The sequence below is a fragment of the Protomyctophum parallelum genome, assembly GCF_964188405.1.
Source record: "Protomyctophum parallelum genome assembly, chromosome: 15".
Lineage (NCBI taxonomy): Eukaryota > Metazoa > Chordata > Actinopteri > Myctophiformes > Myctophidae > Protomyctophum > Protomyctophum parallelum.
Window position 1 is genome coordinate 29,535,088 of NC_139710.1, and position 21,573 is coordinate 29,556,660.

A 21,573-nucleotide genomic window follows, 5' to 3' on the forward strand; every position below is an offset into this window, starting at 1 on the left:
TCCCTTGGAGTGGAAAATACTTTACAATGAGTGCCCCTCACTTCACACGGGTGTGATTTATTTTCCCAATACGGCTACTGTGCATACAGAGCCTATTGCAGTGGAGTGGAAAAAGTACAACATTTGCCCCTGAGATGTAGTACTGATACATAAAAATAAAATGAAAACAAACAAAGTTAAAAAAAATAATAACTCAAAATTGTACTCGAGTATACATTACTCGTGGTAAATAATACACTTAGTTACTTATTTCCGCCACTGGGCTTGATGAGGCGATAAGCGAGGAGACACACAGGAAGGTCAGTCTAATGGATGTGGAAAGGTCATCCTCTGGGGTATCTCTGTTTCACATCAGATGAGCTCATAATTATTCTCACAGTGACCTTTCCATGGCCATACATTGTGCGAGTCGATCTCTCCATGGATGTGCATGCATGTGCATGTGTAACGCCCGGGGAATTGAATCCCGGTCTCCAGCCTGGGAAGCCAACATCTTAGCCACTAGACTAGTATTTAAGCTTTTGGTCATCAGGCACACATCTCACAGTCACACTTAATAGACTTTTTTTTTTTTTAAGATATTTTTTTGCGGCTTACGCCTTTTATTGATTTTTGAAGGGACAGACAGTAGGCTGACAGGAAACGGGAGAGAGATGGGGGGATGACATGCAGTAAAGGCCGTGTCGGGTCTGGGAGTCGAACCCGCGGCACACTGCGACTGGATTACCAGACCGTTACGCTACGGCCTGGGCCCACTTAATAGACTTTAATAAAATAAAATAAACACCACACTCATGTGAAGTGAGGGGCTCCTGGTTTGTCTTGGCTAATCTATTCCGCCACATGACGTCACATAAACAAACACCAGCCCTGAGGGCCCTGAGCGCGACCTCACCCTTGCATCCGCCTGGGTGACTGCAGACGGAAGACTGCTGGGTGAGCACTGGTGCTTTGGCATGGGGGGCCAGTTCAACATGAAATTAATGAATTCTGTACTGGCCAGTGGCCAAGAAGTGATTAAAGCATGTCTTGAGTTTACAGGGTTTGATGAGGTCAGATCAACATATGGAATGTCAGAACAGGACGGACGGGTGGTGAAGGAACAACATATGGAATGTCAGAACAGGTCAGCTCCATATATGGAGATCTAAGGGTTTGAGGTCAGATGTAGAGTTGCTGGCCGGCTCCATATATGCAGATCTATGTGATGATCCAGTCTTCTCCATGTTTGGTGGTTATCCAGGGTTAGATGAGGTCAGTGTCGTGATCTTCATTATGGAGATGGCTATATATGGTGGTGTGACGTGCCATGAGGCGTGACCATATATGGAGGTGTGACGTCACAAGGCATGACCATATATGGAGGCGTGACGTCACGAGGCGTGACCATATGGAGGCATGACATCACGAGGCGTGACCATATATGAAGGTGTGATGTCACGAGGCGTGACCATATATGAAGGTGTGATGTCACGAGGCGTGACCATATATGAAGGTGTGATGTCACGAGGCGTGGCCATATATGGAGGCGTTGGCTAACTAACGGACGGATGGACGGGAGACGCATATAGTAAATGTGACATACGGTCGCAATTAAACGTCTATAGACTTGGCTGCCATATGACATTATTCCGAAAGCAAGGCGTTGGAGGGGATAGCCGCCCATCAAAATGTGAAGTGACTTATAATCATGATGGACATGTATGATGATGAAGTCAAGCTAGGGTACACAGTGCACTGAGCCACATCATTATAGGTCACCAACTTCCCATTGACTTCACCTGGGCATTTGTATGGAAGAAACTATCCTTTTTTTTTTTTTTTTATTTATATTTTTTGTCCCACGATTTTGTAACCCATTTTTCACCCCTGTGTCAATCATCCTGTGATGTGATCCTGGGCTCTACACACCCTCCGCCAACCTAGGGAGAGCAACGGACTTAACTCATGCTTCCTTCATGCTTGAGTGTCATGTTGCTCCTTTACACCTGACAGGGGGGAGTTTCCCTGGTTGGACGTAGCACGTGGAAGGAACACGTTATTCCAACCAGTTTCTTTCCCCTCCATCAGTGTCCCGGCTGGCCAGGGGGAGGCAGTTTAGAGACCAGGATTACTACTGAAGAAACTATCCTGTAAAAAGTCCATAGACTTTTAGTAACACATGATGTCACGGGTGGCACACACACAAAGTCACACTAGCACCGCTAAACTAGCTCTATATGTATTCTCTGATGCAGTGGTTCTCAAACATTGTAATGTCAAGGACCACAACGGACCACCATTTGAAAATATAAGATATTAAAAAAAAAAAATCTCACTTGTGTGAAGTGAGGGGCGCGCTGATCATCATGCATCACATTCTGTGCTCAGCTGTTTGTGTGCTCCTACATACAAACACACTTAAACTGTGCATTCCGGGCCCATTCTGCCATTCTGTCTGTCTGTCTTTCTGTTTACATACCACTAACCAACTTTTCCGATTGGCTAACACAACCCGCGAGCTTTGCTGATTGGTCAAGCTTTGCATACCATTTGTTCCCACGTCACCAATATAAGTGAGGATGCATGTGACAGAACTCCTTTTCTTCATAGAACGAGACAGTTCCAGGTCCATTGTGCTTTGCTGTGGTAGCCCTGCTGCGAGATGTTGCACCGCATAGTGCACCTGAAGGGAGGACCGAAGAGAATGCGTCATGCTGCGGTTGCAGTGGCCCACAAGGTGTACTCGTTTGGAGGGCACGACATGGAGAACATCTCCGTGCATGTCTTCAACACAGTGTTCTTGCGCTGGGTAAAGCTGCCCCCAGTGGCGACCGGAAGACAGTATCCCATCGAGGTTCCATCCAAGCGATCGGGCCACACAGCCGTGCTGATAGAAGACATCATCTACATCTGGGGCGGTTACACTTACACACGGGAGGACAACGCACTCTACGCATTCGACGTCGACACCCACCGATGGTTCCAGCCCATGACCTCTGGGATTGTCCCGGGGGCGAGGGAGGGCCACGCGGCCTGCGTCCTGGGGAAGACCATGTATATCTTTGGAGGATTCAACTATAACACTAATTACACTAATGACATCCACATGCTGGACACCACCAGCATGGTCTGGTCTTTTATCGAAACCAGAGGCATTCCGGCACACACTTCGTTGTGTCACTCCGCCACCATCATCGGGTCGATGGTGTTTGTGTTCGGGGGTAGAGGGGCTGAAACGAGGGGAGGACAGTTGGACTACAACAACGACATAAATATGTTTGACACAGAGACGAACTGTTGGCTGAGTCCGCAAATACAAACCGTCTACTGTATCCCAGAAAGGCGCGCGTGTCATTCTGCCTTTGCCTACAATGGAGAGCTATACATATTTGGTGGCCACAACTGTCTTCTGGACAGGACCTTCAATGATCTGTGGAAATTCAACACAGAGACGTTTGCGTGGAAGAAGCTCGAGCTGAAGGGTGAAGTCCCGAGTCTGTGGATGTCTAGGATGTGCTGTTGCATGGTGGGAGATCGTATCATCTTCTTTGGAGGATACAGATACACGTCGGCTCCGGCAGATGCTGAACATTCTGATGAGGATGATGAGGTGTCTGACCTGTACATCATAGACTTGATGTACAGGTCAGACACCTCATCAGGTCTGAAGACCTTATGCAAGCTAGGAGTCATTCACTATGGTCTGGAACAGTCAGACCTTCCAGAAAGCATCAGATGGGAACTAGCTGCCATGACTACCAGAAGAAATAGCATAGTGCACAACTTAGCAGTGAACAACTTCCAGGCAACGGAACAGACGGAAAGGAGGATAACCAGGCAATAGCCACACTTCAAAAGGATCCCTTCATTCGCATCTGAAAGAAAGCAGAGCACAGGAATGTGCTCAGTGATACCCACCAGTCAGTAAACAACATCACACAGGAGAATAGAGAAGTCTACTACCAAATGAACTGTACCAGGACACACGCAAAGATGAGGATCTCTAAGAATAAACAATTCCTACACCCAGTTGACGGAGCAATGCTCTGTCGGATGATAGTACGCCTCCCGTTGATCTCGTGCCTGAAGGAACGTAGGAACAAAGATGCTTTGGGCAAAAGAACAGACAGTTAGGAAGGAGGACTGATGGTTTTGTTTTTTTTAAACAAAAAAAGGAATTGACGTTGGTGTTGTTTTTAATGTTTTTTTCCCCCCCTGTTTTTATTAATTTACTGCTTCTGTCACGCATGAGCCGATTTAACGAGCTATGAGATCGGAATTCCAGATTTAATTAAATTGGTAATGTACACTCTAGTAATCCAAATATAGTAGGCCTACCTCTATATTTGGATTGCTAGAGTGTACATTCAGTACATTCAACACTTATTTTGACAAAAGAAAAGCATTTACAGCATTTTTAAAACATGCTTAATAGGCTGTGTCAGGATCCAAGAAAAAGTGCCTAGAAAATGAATTCCGTTCCCACGTCATGGGCACTAGGCCTACTATTTCACTGCATTTTTGTATAGACAATACCCTTCTGGACTTTGGGTTAAAATTTCTCTTCATAATGCCCTGCAGTATTCTGTCACAAGCCAGAAATGCATAATAAAGTGTATAAACAAAAAACGAAAATCTTGTGCTGCGGTTTTTGTTTGTAAAATGGGTTAAATTGGGTTAAATACAATATGAATATAATTATATGGGTTAATACAATACACTGCTTCATCTCTCTCAGCTAAGGGGTCCTTGACCTGAACAACGTTGAAGACACTTGTTCTATACATTTTAAGTATACAGCATATTTTTCAAAACAGCATTCTAACTTACTGGTAGAGTGTTTCCCTCTCCGCTCTGGCATATATCTCAGAATAGCGCAATACCCTGCAGTCGTGCACACTTCCAGGCCATATCCCACATTGATATGTGTGAACCTGTTATAATGATTATAGGAAAATATTTACCACATGTTTGTAGTTACTGAATAGAATACCAGTGAGACGCCTGGGGGCGAGAAGCGACCTCGAGGGGAAACTGCCCATAGATCCGAAGTCCCGTTAGTCCGAACATGCACTGCTCCCGTGCTTGCGGTTAGGTTTAGGTTAGTGTTAGAGATAGGGATAGTAATTTCGGAACAATGAACCTTCTGACTAATGACACGGCACCCCTCGAGGTCGCGTACACTGGCCATATATGGAGCTTGTCTTGAGTGTACATGTTTTGAGGAGGACAGATCAACATATGGAATGTCAGAATAGGTCAGCTCCATATATGGAGATCTAAGGGTGACAGCGGTGGCAGTGTCTTGAGTGTACAGGGTTATGAGGGCACAGGTAGGGCTGGGTCCTAATTCTCGGGCCTGTTGAGAACTCTACTTTTCGCGGCTGCAGAAATAACTTTGGGGCAGGCCCGTCTAGAGTTTAAAGAACAGGTATCAGTCAAAAGGGAGATATTGAAGAGAAAGGATGGATGGGGAATGATCAGCATATGAAATGACAGAACAGGTTCTGACATACATATATCCATATACTAATATTGATGACATCAGGGATCTCCATACAGTAGGCCTATATGGGCTTAATTGCAACAGCAAGTCGCATTTACTATGATATGATCCCTGATATACTATCATCCCTGATGATGTCATAGTGATGTCACGAGACCTGGGCACAATATATGCACCCTGGGCAAGACCTACGCTGAAAAGACTATCATCAGAAGTTGTGGGATTTTAGCGGAAGTATCGCCCAAGGAAATTACGTTGATGCTTTACAAATCAGTTTATATTCTCCGAGGATGAAACATGTGTTGTGATTGGTCGGGAAAATATCATATGCGGGGGAAATACCGCTGACGGATGTTCCGGAGGATACATCCGCCGATAGCTTCTCTGCCTTACGTTGCGACCAGGCTTTTTTTCCCGCAGATAAGTAAGCCTGGGACCGAGGATACAATATATGACGTGATGATACAAATTGAGTGTGACTCGACGTGACAAAAACGCAAGGTTTCACAGTTAACTGCAACAACAGATAAAATGCACTAGTGCCACAAACCAAATCATGGAATTGCTGTTTTGGATGCGTGTGCTGTGGCAAATTTAAGCTTATTTGACAATATTTAGGATTAGCTTAGTTTTTCACTAGAGGTTAACATGTTTCCTGTTACTAAACTGTTACTAGTCTATACCAATAGCTATTCGAAAATGTTCGGCCTTTCTTCCCCCTTCATAAAATATCAACAACATGCATTTCTCACCTTCATTCCTCTCAACTGCAGCACACAGATGTGTGTGTGTGTGTGTGTGTGTGTGTGTGTGTGTGTGTGTGTGTGTGTGTGCGTGCGTGTGCATGTGTGTGTGTGAGTGTCCGTTTCATAACGTACTATGATCTTAATAATTATTAATATTTTTTTTTTACCTGGCCTGCACGCACTATGTGCGGTGTGTCAGTGTGTATTATTAGACTTCAAAGCATGAACAGCATACACTACAGCACTTTCAGTCTGTCTGTCTGTTTACATACCACCAACCAACTTTTCCGATTGGCTAACACAACCCGCGAGCTTTGCTGATTGGCCAAGCTTTGCATACCATTTGTGCCCACGTAACCAATATAAGTGAGGACGCGTGTGACAGAACTCCCTTTCTTCATAGAACGAGACAGTTCCAGGTCCATTCTGCTTTGCTGTGGTAGCCCTGCTGCGAGATGTTGCGCTGCATAGCACACCTGAAGGGAGGACCGAAGAGAACGCGTCATGCTGCGGTGGCAGTGGCCCACAAGGTGTACTCGTTTGGAGGGCACGACATGGAGATCATCGACGTGCATGTCTTCAACACAGTGTCGTTGCGCTGGGTAAAGCTGCCCCCAGTGGCGAACGGAAGACAGTATCCCATTGAGGTTCCATCCAAGCGATCGGGCCACACAGCCGTGCTGATAGAAGACATCATCTACATCTGGGGCGGTTACACTTACACACGGGAGGACAACGCACTCTACGCATTTGACGTCGACACCCACCGATGGTTCCAGCCCATGACCTCTGGGATTGTCCCGGGGGCGAGGGAGGGCCACGCGGCCTGCGTCCTGGGGAAGACCATGTATATCTTTGGAGGATTCAACTATAACTCTAAATACACTAATGACATCCACATGCTGGACACCACCAGCATGGTCTGGTCCTTTATCGAAACCAGAGGCATTCCGGCACACGCTTCGTTGTGTCACTCCGCCACCATCATCGATTCGATGGTGTTTGTGTTCGGGGGTAGAGGGGCTGAAACGGACAGAGAACTGTTGGACTACAACAACGACATAAATATGTTTGACATAGAGACGAACCGCTGGCTGAGTCCGCAAAAACAAACCGTCGACTGTATGCCAGAAAGGCGCGCGTGTCATTCTGCCTTTGCCTACAATGGAGAGCTATACATATTTGGTGGCCACAACTGTCTTCTGGACAGGACCTTCAATGATCTGTGGAAATTCAACACAGAGACGTTTGCGTGGAAGAAGCTCGAGCCGAAGGGTGAAGTTCCGAGTCTGTGGATGTCTAGGATGTGCTGTTGCATGGTGGGAGATCGTATCATCTTCTTTGGAGGATACAGATACACGTCGGTTCCGACAGATTCTGAAGATTCTGATGAGGATGATGAGGTGTCTGACCTGTACATCATAGACTTAAGTCCAAGTCTGAAGACCTTATGCAAGCTAGGAGTCATTCACTATGGTCTGGAACAGTCAGACCTTCCAGAAAGCGTCAGATGGGAACTAGCTGCCATGACTACCAGAAGAAATGGCATAGTGCACAACTTAGCAGCGAACAACTTCCAGGCAACGGAACCAACGGAAAGGAGGGTAACAAGACAATAGCCACACTTCAAAAGGATCCCTTCATTCGCATCGGAAAGAAAGCAGAGCACAGGAATGTGCTCAGTTATACCCACCAGGAAGTAAACAGCATCACACAGGAGAATAGAGAAGTCTACTACCAAATGAACTGTACCAGGACACACGCGAAGATGAGGATCTCTAAGAATTAACAACTCCTACACCCAGTTGATCTCGTGCCTGAAGGAACGTAGGAACAAAGATGCTTTGGGCAAAGGAACGGACAGTTAGGAAGGAGGACTGATGGTTTTGTTTTTTTTAAACAAAAAAGGAATTGACGTTGAGGTGTTGTTTTTAATGTTTTTTTTCCCTGTTTTTGTTAATTTACTGCTTCTGTCATGCATGAGCCGATTTAACGAGCTATGAGATCGGAAATTCCAGATTTAATAAATTGGTAATGTACACTCTAGTAATCCAAATATAGTAGGCCTACCTCTATATTTGGATTGCTAGAGTGTACATTCAGTACATTCAACACTTATTTTGACAAAAGAAAAGCATTTACAGCATTTTTAAAACATGCTTAATAGGCTTTGTCAGGATCCAAGAAAAAGTGCCTAGAAAATTAATACCCTTCTGGACTTTGGGTTAAAAGTTCTCTTCATAATGCCCTGCAGTATTCTGTCACAAGCCAAAAATGCATAATAAAGTGTATAAACAAAAAATGAAAATCTTGTGCTGCTGTTTTTGCTTGTAAAATGGGTTAAATACAATATGAATATAATGATATGGGTTAATACAATACACTGCTTCATCTCTCTCAGCTAAGGGGTCCTTGACCTGAACAACGTTGAAGACACTGTATACTACATTTTAAGTATACAGCATATTTTTCAAAACAGCATTCTAACTTAGCGCAATACCCTGCAGTCGTGCACACTTCCAGGCCATATCCCACATTGATATGTGTGAACCTGTTATAATGATTATAGGGAAATATTTACCACATGTTTGTAGTTACTGAATAGAATACCAGTGAGACGCCTTGGGGCGAGAAGCGACCTCGAGGTCGTGTACACTGGCCATATATGGAGCTTGTCTTGAGTGTACATGGTTTGAGGAGGTCAGATCAACATTATGGAATGTCAGAATAGGTCAGCTCCATATATGGAGATCTAAGGGTGACAGCGGTGGCAGTGTCTTGAGTGTACAGGGTTATGAGGGCACAGGTAGGGCTGGGCCTTAATTCTCGGGCCTGTTGAGAACTCTACTTTCCGCGGATGCACAAAAACTTTGGGGCAGGCCCGTCTAGAGTTTAACAGGTATCAGTCAAAAGGGAGATATTGAAGAGAAAGGATGGATGGGGAATGATCAACATATGAAATGAAAGAACAGGTTCTACATATATCCATATACTAATATTGATGACATCAGGGATCTCCATACAGTATATGGGCTTAATTGCGACAGCAGGTCGCATTTACTATGATATGATCCCTGATATACTATCATCCCTGATGATGTCATAGTGATGTCACGAGACCTGGGGCACAATATATGCACCCTGGGCAAGACCTACGCTGAAAAGACTATCATCAGAAGTTGCGGGATTTTAGCGGAAGTATCGCCCAAGGAAATGACGTTGATGCTTTACAAATCAGTTTATATTCTCCGCGAATGAAACAAGTGTTGTGATTGGTCGGGAAAATATCGTATCCGGGGGAAATATAGCTGACGGATGTTCCGGAGGATACATCCGCCGATAGCTTCTCTGCCTTACGTTTCGACCAGGCTTTTCTTTTCACAGATACATAAGCCTGGGACCGAGGATACAATATATGATCAATCAAATCACGGAATTGCTGTTTTGGATGTGTGTGCTGTGGTAAATTTAAGCTTATTTGACAATGTTTAGGATTAGCTTAGTTTTTCACTAGAGGTTAACATGTTGCCTGTTACTAAACTGTTACTAGTCTATACCAATAGCTATTCGAAAATGTTCTGCCTTTCTTCCCCCTTCATAAAATTTCAACAGCATGCATTTCTCACCTTCATTCCTCTCAACTGCAGCACACATGTGTGTGTGTGTGTGTGTGTGTGTGTGTGTGTGTGTGTGTGTGTGTGTGTGTGTGTGTGTGTGTGTGTGTGTGTGTGTGTGTGTGCGCGTGCGTGTGCATCTGCGTGTGTGTGTCCGTTTCATAACGTACTATGATCTTAATAATTATTAATAAAACAAAATTACCTGGCCTGCACGCACTATGTGCGGTGTGTCAGTGTGTATTATTAGACTTCAAAGCATGAACAGCATACACTACAGCAGACTACAGCACTTTCAGCCAAGTAGAAGAAAACACAAAAGTATACTGGCTGAAAGATGTGAACACACCAAAACACATTCATGACCACCGGAACAGAAGGTGATGTTGTTGAACAAAGAACATCAGCTTGTTGTGCCTTTACACATTCTATATTACAGTAGGAACAGACAGTTTGGTGTAAATGTCTCATAAAGAGGTCAAATGGGTGACACCTGACGTCGGTGGGAGGGGATATCTCCTCTCCCACCGACGTCAGGTGTTCATTCATCTTCTTATTCATATTTTGTTGATACAAGCTTTAACCTGAGAGAAGCTATAAAGCGCTTTTAAATATGAAAATGCTGTATCTGTGTATCAGCACAGCTCAGGCGAAAGAGGCTATACTAATGTTGTGTGACGAATAATCGTTGTACAGTTTCCTTTCAGTTCAAGTGGTGGTAACATAACTGCAATGTGTGTCCACGGTCTGTCCACCTTATTGATTGACGTCTTGCTTGTGCATCTCCCTCTCGTTTGAAAGTGTCTGTGGCATATTTCACTTAACAATATCGTTTTGACAGCTTAAATCCGCACGGCAGGCATTACTCCAAAGTCTCGACACGCAGCAACAACAGCAACTGCATCCTCTGCCCCTTCACAATAATAAGTGCTTTCCCTCTGCCTCCCAATGCTGCACTGCTGAAATAGGTGTAAGTTGTAACTGTCACCTAAAGACTACAGATGGACAGACAGACGGCTTGGCGCCCCCCAGTGGTTGGCACCCTGGGCAATTGCCCACTATGCCCAGCGCATTTGCCGGGCCTGGTGATGACTGGAATATGAACTCCATCAATAGCTCCAGCGCACTGAGGTTGTTGTAGACTGTCACGTGTCTGTCAGACACCCATAACATATATGGGTGTCTCTTCTTGTTGTCGGCTGTTGCTTGTCTGTTGTGATGTTGCATTCCTGAACGTAATATATCGCCGCCGCCTACCGTCATGATGTCTATGTCGTTACCATGGTAACCAAAGCAGATATGTCGACGCAGGGTGGCTTTGGGTTAAGTTGGTTAAAACGTCACAGATCGGATATGGTCACTTGCAAACGGTAGTGTGAACGGTCGTGCCAAGGGATCGGATTAAAAAAACTATGATCCGATTTGAATGGGAATGTGTCACGTGATGTGACTGCAGTCTAAATGGGGCCTTATTCACCACCATTATGGTGGTAGAGAAATGCTAAGCTATTTGGAGCATGATCAATGCTCCGACTCTTTTCTCAGCAATACTTTTGCAGTCACAGCCGAATGCATTGAGGTTTTGATGTTGGAGCTCTATGGGCGTATGGGCGATCTGGCATTCAGCATGACAGGCAGTGGCGTGCACAGACATTTAGAGGAGCAGGTGCTCAAGTGAAAAAAGGGCACTTTGTGCAGCGCGTGGAACCGACCGGTTGCCTTAATAGTGTGAGATGTATAGGCCAATTCTTTGTTAACCAACATTGGGACTGGGCGCACGGTTGACTGTTTCATGTAATCAATTCCCAACAGATCTCCAAACCTGTTGTTTTGAGGAGCACTGGTTTCAGTTCATTCAACCTCATCTTGTGTGTTGGCTAGTGAGGTGCACCCTAGAAGACATTTATACTTCAAAGCGCAACAGTATTGCGCAAAGAGAACAGCTAATATACAAGCTCACATCGCATGCGACTGTTGTGAGCTTAAAGTTCTGTGTGTGCGACACCGTCGCGGGACGAAGCATAAATTATACTTGATGGGCTGCAGGTGAGGCTCTGCTGCTGTGAACAGTGACTGGAGGTGTGGTTTTGAGGACAACTGATTTGAATTGCTATTATTCAAACACAACAGAAAGATTATTATATTTCAAGGGCGAGAGATCACAATAATAATCCTAACCCCTTTTGGACGACTGGGTCAAATTTGGCACATACCAGTTAATGGCCAAATATAGGCGAGAAAAAGAAGGCTGTCAATGCCTAGTGGGTCAGTTTTGGCATATGCCAAGGTAGGACTGGAAGCACTTTGGCGCCATCAAGTGGTTTGGAGAATAAATTACATTAATTTGATAAAGCAGGAAGTGGATATGACAGCACATGGCTCTAGGCTGCCAGTGTAAGACTTACTGCCCAAATCTGAGATTTGTAAAATAAAAATACACACCAGCTAACTAACCAGCTAAAATATTTGGCAATGTCTGTTTGGGACAGATTTGACCCATCAGGCACTAGGACTACTGTCTGTTTGGGACAAATTTGACCCATCAGGCACTAGGGCATGGCATCACATCATTGAGATAGTAGTAACTGTAATAGTGGAATAGTGAAATAGTGGAATAAGTTAAATTTTGTAATAGTGTAATAAATGTAATAGTGTAATGGTGTAATACTGTAATAAGTGCAATAAGTGTACTAGTGTACTAGTATAATAGTGTAAAACGTGCAATAGTGTAATTAGTATAATAGTGAAAATTTCATTTACCATTTTCATTAATTTTTTTAAGTGAAATATCCCTTTAATCAGTATCTTTGATAACACCTCTGAACGAAGTAAGAAAGCAGCAAATATGGCTGCTGTGCATATAGATTCATTGGTCAGTAAATTAGGGAAGCAAAAATAAGGAACATATTTCCAATTTCACTTAATTGTCCCGTCTTTGACATCGTAAGTTGTCTTTTGGCCGTGGATGGTATATGAACTCCATGATACATTACCTTTATTGTTGCCCTTGCATTACATCACTATTAAAACGTGGACGCCTTAAAGCTGCCCTTATTATCCACAATTCCACATTTCACTGTTAGCTAGCATGGCATTTCTGATATTATCAGGACACTTTGAAGTCTCCTTTATTCATTTTTAAATCAAGCATCCGTCGCAACGTAAACAGTGACATGTTGTGGGCGATGAAAGCAGTCGATGACAGACGGAGGCAGTTGTGGAAGTTCTCTGAGATTCTTTACTTAAAGGGCCACTTCACCACTTTTGCAACCAGATCTAATTTTAATGATTTGTTTTGACACAAGAAACACCCAGTGTCAATTATCTAATGTAATCCTGGGCTCTACACTCCCTCCGCCAACCTGGGGAGAGCAACAGACTGACCTCATGCTTCCTTCAATGCATGAGCGTCCAAACTTATTTTCACCTGACAGGGGGGAGTTTCCCCGGCGTGGAAGGAACATGTTATTCCAACCAGTTCCTTTCCCCTCCATTAAGGCCTATTCATAGTCTGGATTTTCGGTGATGAGGTGACCACCGCTCCGGTGGTGAGCTGATCACCGGAGCTGAAATAACATTGAGCGGTGGTGAGTAAAAACAGAGAGATGGGCTGGAGCGGTGGCGGTGGTTTGCTCTTCACCGTGGCTTGTGACGTCATGTTGTAGTTCGGTGGTCACCTAACCACCGTAAATCCAGACTATGTATGAGCCTTTAGGCACCATATGGGGAGGCAGTTAAGAGACCAGGATCACTGTATGTTTTTCGTGAGGGTACCTACCCTAGGGGACATGGGGAGAACATGCAAACTCCACACAGAAAGGCCCTTATATATGCCAACCCCTGCACCTACAGGGTATGGGCACTGATGATGCAGAGGAGAGAACAGGCCCCCAGCAACCCACAGCGGGAATCGAGCCCAGCACCTTCTAGCTGTGATGTGACAGCACTACCGACTGTGCCACCGTGCCCCCTCAAGAAACACTTTCCTGGCTTTTTATGTGTTTCTAGATAGTTTAGTCATGACGCCATGTTCATGAAAATGTGGTCTCAATTTGTTCCTGGACTACACTACCACAGCATGCACAAAAGCATTATGGCCATTGTAGGAATTCAACAATCCAGTCAAAATATATAGTCAAATACAGAGACGTCATTATTTATCTGGCAATAGAGTGTAAATTTCAAATTGTGCTACTACAAATACTATTAACATTATTTCCCTTTTGGGAAAAGCTTCTGGTGAAATTATGTAATTGTACATATTAAGGTAATGCAACTGCACAATTATTCAGAAAAACCTCAGATTTTGCAGGATATATCCTGACACAGGGAAAACTAGCAGAAAAGTATCCAGGGGTGTCCCGCCTTTCAGTTCTCAAATATCACCTTCAACATACCCCAAAAGACAAAAAAAAATATTTGTCCGCCTGAAAATGTACCATCAAAAGTGATAAATTTAAAACTTTTAATTATAAGTTTCACTACCTAAAACATTTATTAAAAACGTCCCACATTTCTAAGCTTCAATTTAAGTCCAAGGTGACCTTTCTATCTGTAGGATTGTATACAGCTGCTATAAATTCTCCACTGTGCCCCAAATCGGAGAAAGCTGAAAATTCCAGCATTAACAGTGTGACAGTGTGACCCCACCCTGTCACTGTCTGTTTGCTAATTTACATGCCTTTCAGTAACGTTTAGGTAGTTTAGGTAGAGTATGGAAAAATAACTACAAACTATAAGCAAGCAGCAAACAGATCACAACAGCTCTCCTCCATAATTCTGATGCTCAACCATCAAACAGTTACTAATGGGTCCTGTCACTTTTTTAAGGGACAGCACAGCTCAACACTAATCAGGCCAATTTGGGCCAAACCAACTCCCCCTCTAGGGATGGGGAGGATTACTTGTCGCCGAGGGACATTGGATTCTCAAAGGACTTTGGAAAAGGACTTTGGAAAACTAAAGACTTTGTGAAATAAAAGAGCTACAAGCTCAACTGAAATATGAATATATAGAACTGTGTTTTGTGACCGTTTTGAGCTACTGTAACATATGGTGGATCATGTTGACCCCTTTTTTCATTTGGTCCTGTGTTGTGGGAGGAGCCAGGGGGTATATAGCTCTAGGAAATGGCCCAGTCAGTCAGTCAGTCGGGTCGCTTTTTCTGTCACAGAATCTGGCAACACTGGAGATGAACCTTCAACCAACCAGACCACTTCCCGTTTCGGAGTGACGTTGGACGCCGGTTTGAAAGATGTCAGAGAGCGAACGCTAAGTCGAATCCTTTGTATTCTGGCCGTTTACTATAACGGATCTGTTCAGGGTAGAAACAAGCTGCATTGTAGGAGGAGGACAAGTGTGAGCACTGTTTATGGCTACGGCCAGGGGAGGGGAGGGGAGGGGGGTGAAAGTTTGGAAGTAAGTGAAGCACCTCAGTAGAGAGTGTAACTGGAGGGAAAAGTGTGAAGAATATGGGATTCCATAATTATACAATGATTTTCTTCCTTGTGTGATTGACATGCTCTTGTGTCATGCTCTGCAGTAGACCTATTTTTGGTGATTAACATCTAGGGTGTCGGCTTCCCAGGGTGATATATCCTGGAGCCGAACTCCGGTGGCTATTTGTGTGACAAAGGAGTTTGAGACAGACAGGTGGATCAAAGACTTTGGTTTTACATATTATGCAACAACTGTCGACCCCCACGCCAATGTAGAGTGCTTAAAGTAGTGACCAAAATGTACAATGAGTTGTCAGTCCGGGCGCAAGCCTACATGGGGAGACGTCAGCCACTTTGCTCATGGCTGGCGTGAGCTTATGCTTTGTTTCACTGCTGTAAGCTGTACTTCGTTGAAATAAACATCTTGGAACTTCATCTCGTCTCATGTCTGCCGTGCACAATTCTCCTCTGTATGGTATGAAAATATACATCAAGTGTTTAAACGGAATGACCCAAAGGGAATGGGGGGGGGGGGGGGTTTAGAGCAGTGCATCCTCTTAAAATTGCAGAATCCCTGAAGGGTGTTGGCGAAATAGATGCAAGAATACTAGCTAATGGCATGCTCATGGCGACGTGCACGAGTGCAGAAACGCAAAAGAAAGCAGAATTGAGGGAATCAAAGGAGTAATCTATGGTGTCAGTTCGGCCATATCCGAGAAAGAAGTGAGGGAGCAAATGAAGGGGGGTGAAATGAAAGATGTGAAGAGATTCAAAGCACGGATTGGTGGTAATCCGGACACTCCGGTTATGATGGCTTTTGAAGGTGACAGCCTGCCTCCCAGAGTTTTCATTGGGTGCTTGTCGTTCCAAGTGAGAAAGTATGAGAGTCCCCCGCTTAGATGCTTCAAATGTCAGAGATTTGGCCACATTGCTGCGTCATGTGGCGGCAATCAAAGATGCTCAAAATGTGTGGGGGGGGGGCATGATCTATTAAAATGCGAAGCAACTGCGAAATGTTGCAACTGCGGAGGCACTCATATGGCATCCTTAGGGGATGCCCTCACTCTGAGAAAATGCGAAGCAACTGCGAAATGTTGCAACTGCGGAGGCACTCATATGGCATCCTTTTAGGGGATGCCCTCACTCTGAGAGGGCAAAGCGTGTTCAGGACGTTAAAGAACAGCATAACATTTTGTATGCGGATGCGCTAAAGAAAGTAGACGGGAAAAGTGACAATAAGTCTGTGTATGTTGGCTCTGCTCAGATGTTCTGTAATGGGAATTTTAATTTCAACTACAGTGCCAGATATAATGCATTATTGTGTATTTATCTTCCTTCCATTAAGTATCTTTGCTCACCAATGTGCTCAGTCTAATTCATGCAGCTGTCAATCTAACAGCTGACTTGACTCCTCCACGCTGTCAGCAAAGGTATACTTATTTGTGTGTCGCCCTTATGTTTAGCACAGATCCGTATATGGACATTACATGACTATAAGGACTGTCTGAGAATGGGGTTGAGGGGTTTTGTGCCCGGAGGGGCTGTTGGAATAGGCAAGGAGGCCTGTTCCTCACTCTCTGTATGTTGTTTATCTGCTGAATATTCTGAATAAATTCACTTTAGATAGTATGACGTAACTCAAGTCTCACCACTTGTTACTTGCGCAAGCAGAGTGCGCAAGTAATGTTTTCGCCCGGTCTCCTTCGTCGTGACAGCTGTTCCGCCATTCGATGCTTACACAGAAAAACATCAAATCTGTGCCTGTGTTGCTGGACAAAATGACCACAAATGACCATATCTCTTACGTCATCATTTAGAGCTAGTCATACGTATACTATATACATAATCAGTAAAAAAATAAAATAGCAAATTGTGCCTGATCTGCTGGGACCAGAGTATGTGGTGTGTATGTGTATGACTAGCTCTTAATGATGACGTAAGAAATATGGTCATTTGTGGTCATTTGGTCCAGCAACACAGGCACAGATTTGATGTTTTTCTGCGTAAGCATCAAATGGCGGAACAGCTGTCACGGTTTTTGGCGTTCTGCTGGGACCAGAGTACGTGGTGTGTATGTGTATGACTAGCTCTTAATGATGACGTAAGAAATATGGTCATTTGTGGTCATTTGCTCCAGCAAACCAGGCACAGATTTGCTGTTTTCTTGCATAAACATCAAATGGCGGAACAGCTGTCACGGTTTTTGGCGCAAAGTAACCACAGTATACCGCTAATCAATTTACAACTACACACTTTATACAGTATAGAGTATAGAGTATATATGTATACGTATATAGTATATGCCTATATACTATATATACTACTTACGTCATCATTTAGAGCTAGTCATACATATACACACCACGTACTCTGGTCCCAGCAGATGGCACAATTTGCTATTTTATTTTTACTGATTATGTATATAGTATAGTCGTATGATGTAAGAAATATGGTCATTTGTGGTCATTTGCCCCAGCAAACCAGGCACAGATTTGCTGTTTTCTTGCATAAACATCAAATGGCGGAACAGCTGTCACGGTTTTTGGCGCAAAGTAACCACAGTATACCGCTAATCAACTTACAACTACACACTTTATACAGTATAGAGTATAGAGTATATATGTATACGTATATAGTATATGCCTATATACTATACATATACTATATATATATTTCTTACGTCATCATTTAGAGCTAGTCATACGTATACTATATACATAATCAGTAAAAATAAAATAGCAAATTGTGCCTGATCTGCTGGGACCAGAGTACGTGGTGTGTATGTGTATGACTAGCTCTTAATGATGACGTAAGAAATATGGTCATTTGTGGTCATTTGCCCCAGCAAACCAGGCACAGATTTGCTGTTTTCTTGCATAAACATCAAATGGCGGAACAGCTGTCACGGTTTTTGGCGCAAAGTAACCACAGTATACCGCTAATCAATTTACAACTACACACTTTATACAGTATAGAGTATAAATTATATATGTATACGTATATAGTATATGCCTATATACTATATATATACTGTATATATTACTTACGTCATCATTTAGAGCTAGTCATACATATACACACGTACTCTGGTCCCAGCAGATCAGGCACAATTTGCTATTTTATTTTTACTGATTATATATAGTATACGTATGACGTAAGAAATATGGTCATTTGTGGTCATTTGGTCCCAGCAAACCAGGCACAGATTTGCTGTTTTCTTGCATAAACATCAAATGGCAGAAGTATAAATACCTACATGTCAAAATTAGGCTTTAAACAATTAAATACAAATACAACTACAGATTACGGAAGTATTTTAGATCATGTATATTTTAACAAATGTGAAAGTATTATTAAAGAAATTGAAGTTAGAGACACATATTACTCTGATCATGATTTAGTATTAATATCACTATAGTCTAACATGAAATAGATTTAAAATAATTGACAATTTACAATAAATAATACTTTGTTAATACAATAATTATACTGTATAATATATTTTAATTCAGTTTATATACTTTTTTTTTCTAGGTGTTTACATGCATAAAGTAGATGGGTAGTAAATAGTTACACCTAATAATTAGACATTTCAAATGTTCCTTCACAGAGATATTGAGATTCCACCGTTTACAGAAAAATTATACTGTATAACATATTTTAATTCAGTTTATATACCTTTTTTTTCAACACATATAAATTATTTATTTGTCTCTGAAAAACTAAAAAGGGATCCAGAATATATCTACAACGATAAAACAGTATTTCTTATATAGATAGAAACTTGAATCAATACTTAATAATACTAGATGTTTATATGTATAAAGTAGGTAGCAAATAGTTACATCTAAACATTAATCATTTCAAACGTTCCTTCACAGAGATACTGAGATTTGACAGTTTACAGCGGTCGAAAGGACTTGCACGCTCTGCTTGCGCACTAATTGGCCATTTATGGCCTACTAGTGTGCAACAAGCAAGTATGCACTCTACAGAGTGCAGTTCTAGTTTATTTTATGTTCTTATATTCAATTTTGTTCTCTGCCATTGTTCTATAATTTTAACTACTTGTGTTTTATTGTATTTTATTTTTGTGTTCTGCCCTGTGAAGCACTTTGAGCTGCATTTATGTATGAAAGGTGCTATACAAATAAAGTTTATTATTATTATTATTATTATTATTATATGATCATTTATTTGTCAGAGCTCTGTTATCTGAATGGTCCCTCGGTTATAGACCCTTGTACTGGAGAAGTATAGCAGGCTACGCGCAGCAGCAGAGAGAGGAGCACAGCTGACAGCAATCAGATTAGTTATGTTTAGTTATGATTAGTATGTTTGACATGGCTGAAGTAGACGCTCCAGTGAATTGGTAGACACTCCCTAACCAGGCTTCAAGCGCGCTCTTTAAAACCCTCCGGTAGCCACGCCTCCTCCCCCTCCACACACACACACACACACACACACACACACACACACACGGGCTGCAAACTTATGTTTGTTATTATAGTAAACAGAGTGATATAAACAACTTATAATGTAACTTTGCACTCCATGAAGTGGAGTAGTCTGGCGTGTTAGGAAGTGAAAACTGCTCAGTCACAAGTGTGTGACAGCTTGAAAGAAAAGTTGTCTTCCTTCATAACAACAAACTGGTGGATTTGTTTTCATTCTGCAGGTGAGTTAGCTACCTATGCTAAGTTGGCATTAACGTGCATGGATGCGTGCGTTCGTGTGTGTGTGTGTGTGTGTGTGTGTGTGTGTGTGTGTGTGTGTGTGAGAGAGAAAGAGACAGAGAGATAGATAGATAAGGGGGGGGGGGGGGGTGAAATAAACAAACAAACGTGCTTGAAGTGATGTGTGCACAAAGTGTTACCTGAATTGCACACAAACCTGAGTTAGCTACCTATGCTAAGCATTAAGTGTGTGTGTGCACTGTGCGAGAGAGGGGGACTGGAGGTTGAAATGAAGAAAACAAAACGGGTGCATTAAGTGCTGTATGTGTGCATATACATAAATAGAATAAATATATACAGACACAATGTTTTGTTTGGGGTGTCACAGCACCAAATCATTCTTCTTAACTGTTTACCAATGATGGTTTAAAGTAGCCGCAATTTGCAACTCTAGATTTTTTTTATAATGGGATGAATCTAGCCCCTTTTGGGACCCTCCATAAAGCTTTTCTGAAATTTGGATGAGTTTTATGTAGGGTCCCTGCTCATAACTATATTTTCGTATGGGAATTCTGGAACGCGGACATAAATATTCTCTCTAAGATCGTATCTGCGGCGTTTGACGGCCTTTTTTAGTTTAAGTTATTCTGAAATCGTGAACTATAAGTACCTATACAAACCGCTGCGAATATCTCCTGTGGCGCGGAAGCCGTTAAGTATTTTTAATCTTTGTTTGACCGATTTGGTCGCTTTATTTCTTCTTGTTTGTTTACCGTTTATTGTACCGCCTCCCGGTGTGCGGTTGGCTTGTGCGGCTACGTCCCTGCCTCTGATCTGCTCTGTCATAGCTATAGCGCCACTAGCTAGCCAGATATGCGGTACAATGAGGTGTCAATAAACAAGGAAGGAAGAGAAGAATCAAAGCGACCAAATCGGTTAAACAAAGATTAAAAATACTTAACGGCTTCCGTGCCACAGGAGATATTCGCAGCGGCATGTATGGGTACTTATACTTCACATATTCAGAAGCCCTCACACGAGAAAATGACGTCAAAGAGCGCAGACAGGCGTTATTCACGTTGTTTATGTTTTATGTATGTCCGCGTACCAGGACCCAATGGTCTGTGTCGTCAAAAAGTCAGAAACTTCAGTACCATTGGGTTCTGCTTGGAGGGCTAGGATGAATCTAGAGTTGCAACAAGCTCCATCCACTTCCTATTCATCATTTTTGGTTTGTGATCTGCTTGTCTTAAACGACGTTAAACTCACCAACATTGCAGCTGTAGTCCAAGCTTGAATTATCCTCTTTCAATCTGCCGAGCTTGTTTTTCATAAAAATCCACCGTATAGATGTTATGAGATGTTATGAGACTTTCTGTCAAGACATCCTCTGCAAGTGATTCTTTTTCTAAGTGTTGCAGTTTGGAAGCACTCGTTTTTGTTAACGGGTCGCGCTGCTGCCTCCTGCATTATGTGCAATTTCGAAACAGGTGGAATGCCGTTCAGTGACGTACGACGAGTGCTTCCAAACTCCAGCATCTCATAACATCTCTACGTTGGATTTTTATGAAAAACAAGCTCGGCAGATTGAAAGAGGATAATTCAAGCTTG

The 21,573-nt window shown here is 42.9% G+C and overlaps 2 protein-coding genes across 2 annotated transcripts; both read left to right on the forward strand.

The window, feature by feature from the left end:
• Window positions 1–2,644: 2,644 nt before the first annotated feature.
• LOC310871788 (kelch domain-containing protein 3-like) lies at window positions 2,645–3,826 on the forward strand (the record flags this gene model as incomplete). Its single annotated transcript, XM_083783424.1, has 1 exon — window positions 2,645–3,826. The coding sequence occupies one exon, from the start codon at window positions 2,645–2,647 to the stop codon at window positions 3,824–3,826; it is 1,182 nt and encodes a 393-aa protein (XP_083639550.1).
• A 2,863-nt stretch (window positions 3,827–6,689) lies between these two features.
• LOC310871789 (kelch domain-containing protein 3-like) lies at window positions 6,690–8,102 on the forward strand (the record flags this gene model as incomplete). The annotated part of the gene is made up of 2 exons (XM_083783425.1): window positions 6,690–7,739; window positions 8,040–8,102. 2 exons carry the CDS (start codon window positions 6,690–6,692, stop codon window positions 8,100–8,102), a joined length of 1,113 nt encoding a protein of 370 aa, XP_083639551.1.
• Window positions 8,103–21,573: the final 13,471 nt, after the last annotated feature.